The sequence below is a fragment of the Chroicocephalus ridibundus genome, chromosome 1 (assembly GCF_963924245.1).
Source record: "Chroicocephalus ridibundus chromosome 1, bChrRid1.1, whole genome shotgun sequence".
Lineage (NCBI taxonomy): Eukaryota > Metazoa > Chordata > Aves > Charadriiformes > Laridae > Chroicocephalus > Chroicocephalus ridibundus.
This window is the reverse complement of record NC_086284.1, coordinates 74643463-74656982: the sequence shown is the minus strand read 5'-3', so window position 1 is coordinate 74656982 and position 13520 is coordinate 74643463. Positions and strand designations below refer to the sequence as shown.

The following is a 13520-nucleotide window of genomic DNA, read 5'->3' as shown; positions in this document are numbered from 1 at the left end:
TGCTCTATTTCCACTCCTTATGCAGTATATCCAGCGTGGCAGTTCTGGTCAGCTGTACCAAAATCTATACCCAAGTGAAGGTTGGATAAGGTTCTTCAGGATATCATTTCAAGGCAGCTTAAGGTGATTGAAGTCAAAACTGCTGCATTTGTAGTACCTAGTCTCCTGGCTCATCTGGCTACAAAGTCACTGGGCAGGGGGAAGTCCAGAAGGGAGGGAGAAAAATAATGTTTCAAAAAAAAAAAAAGGCACTTGAATCAATGCTGGCATAAGGAAGAAGATGGGAATAAGGAGGAGCTAAACAGCTGTAATTTAGCTTACTATACCCCTTAAATTACTCTGCAAATTAAGTCAAGGGGGTTGGCATGCTGAACACAGGTGCTGCTTGTGTATTAAAAAAAGCCAGGCAATAACACCTAATTCTGAATATTACTGGCTGACCTGGTGGCTACAAGGAAGAAACAGAAAGCTGCCTTTAACGCTTATGCTCTGTGAGATTATGTCCATAAATTCAAGTAGAGATGTGAATTTTGTTTTGACATTCTGCTGAGACCTGCTTTTGAGCTACTGCTTAGAGTCCAAGTGTGCAGAGAATCTGTTTGTAACAGTTGATCCCTGATAAACTTTAAGTATACATTTTGGTTACTGAAGTGGTTATGAAGAATTAGCCCAGAACTGGTGCACTAGGCAACCTGAATACGGAAGTGCTGCCAGCAGAAGTCTCCGCTAATGGCTGCTGTTGCGTAAGCTGTAGGGAAACAGCGCTGTCCTCCTTAGAGAAGTCTGGCTTAATTGTATTGTTAGATTTTATGTTACAAACTGTCTTTTAGAGTTTGGTCAAACAAATTTCAATGTGCAAGTGCATAATTTAGTGTCAATAATACATTATCATCACTTTCCATCTTTCCTAACTTTTCATATTGTAATGATTTAAAATAACAAACAATGCTTAAGGTTTCGTATCTGTATTTGCAGATCACCAGGAGAACCTCACTCTGAAAACATTGAAACTAGCCGAATGTAAGTAAATGAGTGGATGAGTTTGGTGTATCTTGTTTAAAAATGTTCTGAACACATGTAACAGTTACTCTTGCGCCTGCCTTAATAAAGAAGACAAAAGCTGAGTAGAACTGCAGAATCACCTTAGAAAATTTCAAGTTAGTATTTTGCTATGGAAAAATAATTTTAAGCCTCTGTAGAAACTGTGATGATTTTTTTTTTTTTTTTTGGAGGGTGAATGGGTTGAAGGTAAAGTTCAGAGGTTTAATTTAATGTAAACCAGTAGATGGTAGCATAATACAGTGTCAGAAATCTTCAGGCCTATATTCAGACTTGACAGTACGGGTGTAACTTCTACCTGCTATTCACTAACATCTTGCATGGGTTTGAAGACACTTCAGTACTAAGGCACAATACCTCTAATATGTTGTGGCAGATGGATTGCTGAACTACAAAGAAAAAAACCAATTCTGACTTAATTTGGCAAATTTATATGCTAGTTAGTTCTAGAAGCAGAAAACTGTCGTTCTTTCACTAAACAGTATTCATGTAGTACCTTGCTCACAGTTCTGAACCTTGTTTTGGTCTGTCTTCAATAGCCTAGAAGCAAGATTATGATAGGCTGAAATGTTAATTTAAATTTCAAATTCAAAAGGGTTGCAGGAATGAGAGGACCATTTTAAAAAAAGAATAGTTTTTTGAGACTTTATTGTTCTGTTAGTTAGCAAACAAAGGTTCTTTTCTAGCTATTCAAACTGTCCTGTCATAAACTCAAATAGGGAAACCACAAACTCTGCTTTTCTGGCTTACAGCACAAGTTCCAAAATAATAGAGGGAGCGTAGCCCAGTGGTTAGGGTACTGTCCAAGGCTTCGAAAGACCTGGGTTCGTTTCTCTTCTGCCACAGACTTCTCTGACTTTAAGCTGTCTGCTCCACACCCTTCCCCCAAGTGGTCTAGCATTTTATGCACTGTGGGCTGAATGCCAGTTTCAGGATGTTTTGCAGGCTAGGGACATGGTGTGAATTGCTCTAGGACGACTCTGCTGTAGTTACCCAACTTGGGGAGGAGCAAAGCTGAGGTGAGCCCCTCCACGTTGGACTGCGTACCTAACCTTAAAAGTGATGAGGAGCAAACAAGGAATGCTTTTCTCATGTGTTTTTAGCAATTTGATGCGGTGAAGTCTTTTCTTGCAGTAGGAGGAACATTTCTCCTGGGACGATGAATTTGCTTTTCCCTCTCATGCCACCTGTTACAGAACTGCTGTCTAGCTGCCGCCTTAGGAGTATGGATTGCAGGGCTGTTGCTACGTGGATGTGCATTAGAGACAGAGGTTGCAGCGCAAAAAGCCTGCCATGGTCTCTTCTCCTGCTCCAGTAGCAACCCTGCTGCGTTGCGTTTTATTGTTCCTGCAGCAAGTTGAGTTGTATTCTCTTGCTTCCCTGGCCTAGCCAAACGGGGGAAATCAGGCTGTAGACTGGCTGTAGTCCACTCAGGATATTGTCAGCTTTTTACACGTTGTAAGGAAAGATGTGTCAGAAACGAGGATCTTGACTGGTGTAAAACAAAGACTCTATAAGGACCTATGATAAATCAGAAGGAAAAGACAGTACAACTATTTTTCCTTCTAGCAGTTTGGCAAATTTTTTTGTGTTTTACCCTCCTTAAAACTGAACCTGAAAAGGTAATCTACAGTAGCAAGTTTTCCTATGTGAAAGCTGTATTTCTTATTTTATTTTCTTTTTGTGCAGCCAGAGTTGCCTTGACCGTGTAGATTTCGGGTATCTGTCTAAAATAGATGTAAACCAGTCAAGTTGTAGGGATTCACATATTTGAGCAGTAGTTATACAGTATTAATGCATGGTATACTCGCAAAACTAAATTTTTTAAAACTATCACAATGTGATATGTATATTACCTGTTGCAGAGAATTTCTGCAATCCTGCTGCATAGTTGCTCTTGCCCCATAAGGTGGAATGGCAGGCTGGGTAATACAGTGTGACTGGCATGCCTTCTGTGTAGCTAAAATAGTTACTATGTTATTTAGATGCCTATAATTCATCAGTAAATGGGGGGAATTATGCAAGTGTTTCATTACTTGTACAATGAATGGTTAAGTTAGTTTTGCTCTGGCTGATATAATTGCTTTATTTGTTACTGTGTTTTGCATTGCAAAGCTTTATACCAAGAGCATAGTCACATATGTTTCACATGTGAATTAAAATAAATAAGTAAAAAAAAAAATCTACTGACTCTTTCAGACTCTTAGGCAGCAAATTCTTCCACGGTTAAGTCTTGTTTATCCCAGGCTTTTCAGATTCTGTCTCTATGCGTGATGAACATCTTGGTGCTAGGTCAGAATTAGGAGTCTCTTTTCCTTAGCATTCGTTCAAGTCTTTGAATTTTTAAGGTCAACATCTTCTCCTGTCTGCTCCTGTCACAGGTCCGCATTAATTTTCAGCTTCAATTAGTATAACTTTCTTAAAATCTCTTTTTCATTAAGTTACATAATTTTTGCTTACGTTAACAGTAATTGTATTCTTATAGTATCTTTTCAGTTCATGTATTTTCACTCTGTGTATTATATGTTGTCACATATCAAGGCAAAAGTTTGGGTATTTTGATATGATGTCTTTTTGTGCATTCATTTCTCCTTTCTCTTTTTAGGATGGGATGTTTTGCAATTTCAAAGCTTCTCTTTCTCTTTTTAAAGTCATTTAGCACCCCCCCGTTTAAAGTGTTGTTACAGTTATAGTTGATATATAGTCATCTCACATTGGGGTAGATTTGATAGCTGGTTTGTTGAAAAGAATGGCAAAATAAAAATTCTGCAGCAGTCTCAGAACATGCCAGAAAAATAAACTACAGCCCTTGCAAATATATACAGTAACTGGGGCAAATATATACAGTAACTGTGTAAGTATTAGGATTTTGTGCTACATACTTTCTGATGCCATCCTAGTGCTTTCTAGACATATAGAATTCTTTAAATTACTTTCCTCATAGCTGAAAACACCGATTAAAAATAAACAAAAAGAAATCCTAAAGAGAGATTTCTCTCTATATCTGTCTGATGCACATATATTAGGCTGTTCTTAAACTGGAAACTCAGTAACCATGGGACATGCTGATTGTGGCCTCTGTATCAAATCTTGCCACGTGTAGGAATTTTTGTAGCATTTGCTGCTTGTTTTATTGCCATTCTTGGAAGGAAAAGATATAAGAAGTATCTTTATGTATGCCTGCAGCCTTGCACTATTTTATACTGTGAGCTGTCTAGGATGAATTAAAAAATTTCTTCTTGGAGCCTCTTGCAATGCATCATTTAGCCAAGCAGTGATTCCCTTGAGGAAACTTCATCAGTTAATAAGACTGTATTGACTGTACTCAAGAATTACTACTTTCTTAAATTTAGCAACTACTTGTGTCTGTTTTACCTTTGCTTCCGAGAGCAAAGACGAGATAAGTTGACCGATTCTATAATGATCTGAAATAAAAGGAATTCTAGATTTTGCACTAGAAAATATAACTGAAGCAAATGTATTATAGACCTTGGTTCCCATGGAGCTTGGAGGATGCTGTAAATTTACCGGTTAAAAATAAACAAAAAGAAAGCTTAAAGAGATATTTCTCTCTGGATCTGTCTAATCCACATATGCTAGACTGTTCTTAAACTGGAAACTCAGGTGTTTAAGTCTTATGATCCATCATCCATGTTATTTGCCTTTAGTTTCTGCGTGATCATGGTCATCCTTCTAGGACAGTGTCGTGCAGAATGAAGGCATAGTAAAAGAATGCTACCATGGAAACCTAACTTTAAAGTGTTCTGGAGTTTTTAATAACTTGAAAACAGAGTTGTATGGTTGTCCCTTTCCTGTACTTCGCCTCTTTTCTTCAAGTTATACAAGGAAGAGTACAAGGTTGATCAGCATTTAGGTCTCTTCTGTCTGTAGGTCAGTCTTACGCATTGCAGTGGTCAGTCCTCTTCTCATATCGGTATTTTTGTCTGAAATAGTTTGTCTCTTCTGTCATGCTTTCTACTGAAATGCTCCAGTGGTCCAGAAGCAGACCATTGGAATCAGTGTCTCCAAGTTACTGTCCATATCTTTTGATATCTCACTGCAGTGTTAATCTCCTTTCTTTGGTTGAGCTGCTGATTAGAGTATAGTGTATAAATTTCATATTTGACAAATGTAAGCTAGTTCAGTAGTGAACAACATGAATTTTAATTGTGTTTGCTTGAGTGCCAGGGCTTCTTTAACCAAGGGAAAACAACATGGAAGGTACTCAAGAATATGTATTTTGCTTAATATTTTATAAAATATTCATTATTTGTTTTGGCATGAATATAAAAGACAGACTGAAGGATCCCTGCAAGTATGTGAAGTTACTGTCATTTAATTTCTTTCTAATAAAGACAAAATTGGTCCTCTTGTGGCCTCATAGCTAGTACAGAGATTTAGAATTTATGACTCATTACTTGATAATTTAAAACAAAATTTGGAGAACTGTTGAAATACTTTGTGTGGTTAGATGCAATTATTCTTTGGAAGTTTAACAACTGATAACAATAGTGTACTTTTTTCTTTAAAATGTTAAGAATAACACATTTGTTCAAAGAAAGTAAGATCTTGTAAGTTTTTAGTCAGTCTTAAGCTTCATAATATGTTTATTCCAGCAGTAATTCAAGTTACTTTTTCTTTCTGTAGTTAAATACACTTATGGGCTTTTTTTTTTTCTCCCTGCCTTTTCAAAAGGCACTGATGCTGTAACCATGAGCATAGTATTTAAAACGCAGTCAAGTTTGCCTGCAGTCATTACCATTTTTACATATGTTGATTGCTTACAATAATTGCCTAATAATTGTCTCCCAATAATCAGTTATTTAATGGCTTGAGGCCTGTAATGTTGGGAGGGCATCTTGGAATTAGGAATTTTTCCTGAAATTGCTTGGGTTGAAAAGCCAGGGTATAATTGATGCATTATTCATCTCTCAATTTTTTTGGGTAATTGAATGTTGGAGGAATCGCATAGGTGACAGGGCACTGCATGCCGCCTTAAGAAGGACAGATAGGAACCGGGGTATGAAAACAGTTGGTCTGTGGGATGACGTTATCTCTATAGAGTCCTGGAGCTGATAACTTAGAGGGGAAAGGGCAGTAATGAAGGGTGCTTTTCTAATAGGACTGTGGCAAGGTAATTTGTCTGTGAGACAAGATGAAGAGATGTGTGCTGACTATGTTCTTGATCCTCTCTCTCTAGCTTTCTGCATTGCTCCATTAAGTCCAGGACAACTCTTCTGTTCTCAGGTTCACCCTTCCTGAGGAAGTGCCATGCCTGACTTTGTCAGCACGTGATGTTCCCAAAGGCACAGTGGATCTAGAACACGTGGTGGGGAGGGGAGGTCCCTTGGGTGAAGCCAGTATAGTCCAAGGGAGTTCACAGTATGCACCCCAGATATTGGGGGCCACCACACTGGAAAGAATGAGGTCGGAAAATGCAGACTCCATGCACATTTGCAGACATACGTTCACTGGGATGACAGTGGCCAAGGCAGGCTAAAGGTGTTACAACACTGCTAGAACGGGGGACTCGGCTCCAGCTCTGGGTGGAGCATTTGGCAGTGTGCAGGCCACTTCAAAAGGGTCTGTGCGGGCAGTGCTTTCACTGGAATCTGGTCTTCTCTAGCACTGTTGGTCTTGCTCTTAACTAAACAGTAGCAGGAAACCAGCATGCAAGGTTTGAAACCGAAACTCTCAGAAAGCAATATTTAACTTCACGAAGATGACCATCCATAACCCACACTTTATTTTTAAACAGTTTTTGATCTGGTGGTCGTCTTGTTTCCACAGCGGTGTAATTGTTGCAGGTGTATGAGTCTCTATGCTCCTGTCTGTTAAGGCATATACTGAAAGTCGTTTTGCTATTAGTACTAAAAAAAATCTGCTCCGTGTTTTTTTCCTATCCAAAAGACAAACACAAATTTTCCTCCAGTTTAATACTTTTAATAATTAATATTTTTGTTGGTGTGTTTGTGTTGAGAAAGAAAACAGCTTATGAACATTCTGGCACTTCTGAATCCCAAATAGTTTTGTTAAAACAGGCCATTGTAAATTTCCAGTTATTAAAATTGGCCCTCTTGGAGCAATGTGAGACTTCTGTGTAGAAATAATATAAAAGATGTTGTGTCCCAAGCAGAAACCATTCAGAAGTATGTCATTTCATACTGATGTTTCCAGACAAGTATGAAACCTTCATACATATTTCTAAAATTTAGGTAAACTTAAAGCAAAAATGATGCATTTATGCAGATATTTATAACTTCAGGCAAGTTTTGAAACTTGGATGAAAATTCCTTGCTCTGAAGAATTATATGCTTCAGATTTTTCTAAAATTCCTTAAATGTTTAAACATCTGATTCTCTCTATCGCAAAAGTTTCCTTTATGTAGCATTTCTCTGTATTTAGTTTAAGATATTTGGGAAATGTAAATTAGATGCTGTTACATAGGAACTTTTTAACCAGTGCATTCAGTCCCTTGTTTTGTATGTGATTTAGACATTAAAAATTTACTTTACAACCCAAAACGCAGCTCAATGCACCATTGCCTAAGTATCTAGAGGCTCAGTGGTGTACGTTTCTAGTGATACTCCACAGTTTGGGCAGCATTTCACTTAAAAACGCAAAGTACTTATCTGGCTTTTTATTAATTAAAGAAGAATTTAAAAGTAAAAAGGCGCTCTTTTTTCTTTAAGTACAACAAAAGTAAGTCAGTGAATACAAATATTTTATTTTTTTTAAACAGAAAAAAATATGCTTGTGAAATTATTGCCCTTTGGGGAAGGAAGATGATGCCTATTTTAGGTGCCTCTCCCCCTCACTGAAGCAGTGCGTCTTGCTTGAGGAGGTTATACAAGGCCCCCTGTGTGGGAAGTTGCCCTTAAGGCTTAAGGATATGCCTGTGAAATGTTTACAACTGCAGCCACACCAGTGCAGTTTCCTGCTCGGATGTGCAACAACAACGTGACTCTTTGCAAACATACATGCAAGTCAGTCACTGCAGCCTTAGCTGCACTAGGTGTCTGCGTGCTGATGTACTGTAAACTAATCGTTGAGTTTATAAGGGACCAGTTACTCTTTACTAGATCCCTGTGTAGGATCTGGAAAGGAGCTGCAGGTCTTCACTGTGTAGCCTGAGCTAAGAATAGAGAGGGGGGGTTGTGTTACCTCGCTTGAAGAACCAGTTTTAGTTTTCTACATACTAAATGAGCTGAGGAATGTACAAAGGGATCAAGTTTTCAGCTCTGGGGAACGGAGAAGGTATGCTACTTTTTTTTTTTTTCTGAATAACACAGAAACGTGGGCTGTTGGCACTAGACAGTGACAATAATCCCTCAAGTACCCCAATGGGAATGTGGTATGGAATATTTTACTGTTGTGTAAAATCACACATTGGCTTACTTGGACCTGCATTCTCTGTAAGTGCTTTCATGTATGGACCTCAGTAAGGGTAGCTCTTGGGGAAGGCTTGGTAAATTCTCTTCTACTTTCTTAAGTCTGTATCCTCACTTTAAGTCTCCAGGTTTTTTTTTTTTACTTACTTCAGTAAGTTATCTGAGGCCATGTCAGAAGTCTGCAGAATAGCTGTTAGGGAGAGGTGGGGGGGAATTCTAGTACTGTTGTGTTCTTGTACATTGTATTGTATTGTTGTATATTGTATTGTCAGACCTTCTGTCTCTAATAGAATTTCCTAGAACTTGAGTCAGTGAGTCTGCAGCCATGAGTCAAAATGAAAATGTTTGTACAAAGAGCATTATTGTAGGCATGACACAGTTTGAGAAGTAATTGCTAGCTAAAAATTGGAAGCACCAACTGGAGTCCCTTGGAAGTTAACTGTTAGAGACAAGTCTAAGCTGAGCTTTGTCTCCTGGTGTCTCAGGTATGACCTGATTAAAGTTGAGTGTTTAATATGATAAAACATGTTATTAATATATGATGTTTATATGTTGAAATAACTTTATTCAAAGTAGATGTTACCTAAGCTAGAAAGGTGTGCGTTCCTCTTTAAGACTAACAATTTCTCCAGTTTGAAAACTAAGTTCCCTCTTTTTAGGGAATTGGTCAGCTTTTCACAATATACTTAATCTGAGTAACAGCTCCAGCTGCTTTAGGTAAATAAACACATGGGCCCCTAATAGATACACACTTAAAACAGCTGTGAGAAATAATCCATATAACCCTAATATATCCATATATAACCATAGGTGTATCACGTAGGTCAGAAACCACCAAAATTACAGCAAAAAAAATTGTCATCTACATGTAGACTGCAATGGAGAAATAAGATGGAAGGAGAATGCAACGAGGAAGGATGAAGTTGAAATGACAATGTGTATATGAAATAACCACCTCTTTGTGTGCACTGTGGAAAACGTGGTGAGTGAGAGAGGGCGGATATAATTAAAGGAACAGGAAGCTTCAACTTGAGTTGGACAGAGCTTTCGTGAAGGCATCAAGATAATGCGTAGGAGAGACTGCAAGAGGAGTAAATAAGGAGTGTGTTGGTGAGACAGGTGGCCGTAGCTCAGGTGTAAAAATTCAATATTAACAAAGAAAGGCCTTCATGTGATATACTTATCTGGTTGCAGATAACAATATTTCACAATCTAAATCTGAAGGTCTGGAATGACTGGAAGTCAAGAATAATAAAAGCATGAAATCTTGGCATTCAGAAACAGAAGTCTGAAATTATGTAGTGGTCTAAACTGTATTTAAAAACAGTTGTTTTTAAATAAAGCCTCTATATTGAAAGATAAGATCAAAAAAACCTTATATTTTTATACGTACATGGGGAGAGACAGGTTTTCCTAAGTCCAAATATAAAAATTGGAGAAACTAGAACTCTCTGCTTGGATCAGAATACAGCTATTCCCTGTTTATGCAGTAGCGGTTTTGATTATATTGCTGGGGCTGTTTGTTTGTTTTGGGGTTTTTTTTTAAATGGTCTTCCACATCCATCTTGAGGTGCCGGGGAAACCTTTCTCTTCAATTTTTTTTTTTTATTTTATTTTTTGTCTTGGAACCCACTAAGACATTTGGAAGGTCAGCTAGACATTGAGGTAATGGTTTTCTTTGTCAGAAATGTGGTGTTCTCTAGGATCGTGAGATCTTGAAGAGCGAAAGGGAAGGAGCAAAGGTGTTATTGCTGAATAATATACACTTCAATAGTTACTTCCAGAACTTGAGGGTATTTTCCCTTCTGAAGCAGCTGCATTGAAACTCTGGTACTTAACCAACCAGTATTAAAAGCTAGGTGCAGCAAGTGCTGAGTAGTACCAGTGGGTCTAGCACTTCAATTCTCAAATAATTGTTGTATGCAGAATCTGTGTGTGCATCAACATCTGAAAAGGCAACTTTAGGTAAATATCACAATTTCTGATGAAAAACTTGCTTCCCATGTTCTAATCTTTCTAGTACTGTATCACTAAAGTTAGGTAAAAAGCCTGCATGTTACACCTAATCATAATGTTTGAAATGTTTCATATTTTTCATTAATAGCTTGTTTTCTTAAACAAAGTGCAGGTTTGGGGATTTCCTTCCAAAACGTGGTGAAATATGGTGCTCTTGGTGCTGCATGCAGCTGCTTCTGTCCCAGTTACCTGCAGATTTCTGGCGATTTCTTTATCATTTGCATGTTTCTGTAAAAGTCTGTGACCTTATTAATTTGCCAGTTAAATTTTCTTCTGTGTGTATATATATAGTGCTGAACACATTGACTTACATAGCAATACAGTTGTAATTCTTCAAAATACATACTTGCCATGTATAATTGCAGGAGAAAGGGGAGGATTTGGCAAATACTTTTTTTAGAGAACCATATACCTTATTAAGCTGAGGAGAGATATGCTCAGCCCTGAGCTCATCTTTTTAATCATGGTTTTGTCATCAGTTTAATTAAGCAAGGGATGTTTTTCCTATAGATTTAAATAGACTAAATATCAGATAATTTAGTCATCTGGAATCTTGTTTAAAAAATGGTTTATCTTTTTAAAGCATTTATATCCTATTGCTGTAGTCTTGATAGTATTATTAAATAGATGCCTGGATCGTTTGTATTTCATGCCTTTTCCCTCTGTCAGTGGCAACCACACCTCAGTACTGTACATCAGACTCGATCACCTGTATGAGATCCAGTTCTGTTTCACTTGCAGCCTTGCTTTGCATCTGAACTGCTCTCTTTTTTTCAGTGACAATTGAGATTGTTCAGAACTGAACAAGATTGTGTCCGCTGTAACCCTAGAGTGTAAAGCTGAAAACTGCGTAAACAGGATATATCTCTCACTTACATAGGACCCACAAATTAAATGGTGTGTTAACTATATTTGTCAAGATGAGAATCCTGCATTTGAAAAATCTCCTGATGTGTCCTCTCTGATACAGAAATCTTGTGTTTCAGTGCCTGACTAATCTCTGCCTTGCTGATGCTTTTGAATGAGCTTTGTATGTGAAAGCTCTACTAATCCATGTACTTACTGTTTGAATGTTTGCTACAGGAAGCGAGCAGCTGCAAAGCATCTAATAGAGCGCTACTACCACCAGTTAACTGAGGGCTGTGGAAATGAAGCCTGCACGAATGAATTTTGTGCTTCCTGTCCAACTTTTCTCCGTATGGATAACAATGCAGCAGCCATTAAGGCCCTCGAGCTTTATAAGATTAATGCAAAACTCTGTGATCCTCATCCCTCCAAGAAAGGAACGAGCTCAGCTTACCTAGAAAACAATTCCAAAGGTGCCCATAACAATTCCTGCACTGACAGAAAAATGAACAAGAAGGAAATGCAAGGCCCAAGAGATGACTTTAAAGGTAAGATTTTATTTTAGAATTTTCCTAAAATAGAACACGTTTAATATGCATAAGTATAAGCCTACAGAATTCACTGTGGTGGTATTCTGCTGACTGTGGTAGTGTTCTGCTGACTTCTTAAGTAAAATACAATACTGGGAAATCAAATATGTTACTATGGATTCTGAAAAATGGCTGGATTAATGCTGAACGACGATTCCAAATCATTGGATTTTTTATCCAGTGGATCTTTACCACATCTCCGTTAAAATCCGTGTGCATTTGTTGCTTTCTGAGATTACTGGTTTTGCAAATATTGGAGGGTTTTTTTAAGTGCTGTTGTATGACTGTGTTAGTTTCACTGTTTCATAACTCTTCTGTAGTTAATGAGTTATAGAAGTTATACTTTAACTAATTCCAGTTTCTGTGTTAAGAAACTTAACAGAGGAACAAAAAATGATACAGTGGATGATAGGCAATAGATCTACCAAGCTAGAAAAAGTTTAAGCAAAGTGATTTCTAGGTCAGTGTACGAAAATGAAATACTTTTCTGTATCACTTTTCTGACTTCTGTTTAGCTTTTCAAACTCACTAGAATAGTAAATACGTAGTACAAGAATAACTTTGTCATCAAAGCCTGTGCCGCGAACAGAAATTGCAAGCTAAATGAAATTAAAGCCATTAACCCTTTGAGCAGACCTTTTTTAAGTATTGTTGCAGTATGTAGTATAAACACAGAAGCTCAGGTTCACTCATTTTAGCTGAAGAAGGTGAAACTGTTTACAGCAGAGAATTAAAAACGCCTACAGAATCAGCAATAAAACATAGCACTGTGTTATAAGTGACCTAAGATGCTCCAGTCGATATCTGAATCAGTTTGTTCTTTATCTGGTGCAAGGATAAATCTGTCCCCAAATTATTTATGATCAGAGTAAACAAACGGTAGGGAGGGGAAAGGGGAGCCAGTGTAGTGTTAAATGGACAAGAGGCACATTAAGTCTGTTTTGTGATTTGTCTCTTAGTTTTGTGTATTTTTAATGAACGTGTGCATGTACAGGATTTTCTTCCCTCTCCCCAAGAGAGATATCTAAGAGTCTCCTCAGCCTATCTCCAGAGACAGTCTGTTCTCTAAAGCTATGATTCAGACTTCATCTGTTGCAGCATCACAAGTATTGACCTGTCTTGTAGTTGGATGGACAGAGGGCGTGAATGCATTCTTAAAGCTCATCTGAGACTCTTAGTTACCTTTGGAAATGGACGATGTCGAAGGAGACTAGCACTCTGAAATTTTTAGATCCATCTGCAGCAACAGTTACTGGGAAGACTGCAGTTAAGTTTAAGAAAGCCAAGGAAAAGGATGTGCATCTTGCTTTTATGCTTGACGTAGGATTGTAAATTCTAAATAAGTTGAAAGAAATGCCCTTCAGAAAGAACTACTAAAATTTCTTTTCTGTAGTGCTGTGCCCTAAGACTATTTACCTTTGGGGGGAAAAACGTATCTGGAGGCCGTTGTCAGCATCTCAGTGATATCTTAGATGGCAGTCCAAAAAGAGGAAGGAAATAGAGAAATTGCAAATATATAACAAGCATGGCTTACAAATGTAGTTATATATAGAGAGAGCCATTTCAAAATCAGTGTTGTAATTACCTGGGAAACTATTTTCAACTCTGATCACCAAAA

At 37.8% G+C, this 13520-nt stretch overlaps 1 protein-coding gene across 9 annotated transcripts in view; it reads left to right on the top strand.

The window, feature by feature from the left end:
- UBE3A (ubiquitin protein ligase E3A) overlaps positions 1–13520 on the top strand; it is a 63441-nt gene that overhangs the window by 19486 nt on the left and 30435 nt on the right. For all 9 annotated transcript variants that reach the window (XR_010071765.1, XM_063339983.1, XM_063339992.1 and 6 more), the window contains 2 exons: positions 976–1020; positions 11550–11860. Coding sequence is in view for 8 of the 9 variants with exons in the window: in XM_063339983.1 (XP_063196053.1) it covers positions 976–1020; positions 11550–11860 (356 nt within the window). In the remaining variant the exon portion in view is untranslated. The remainder of the gene's footprint in view (positions 1–975; positions 1021–11549; positions 11861–13520) is intronic.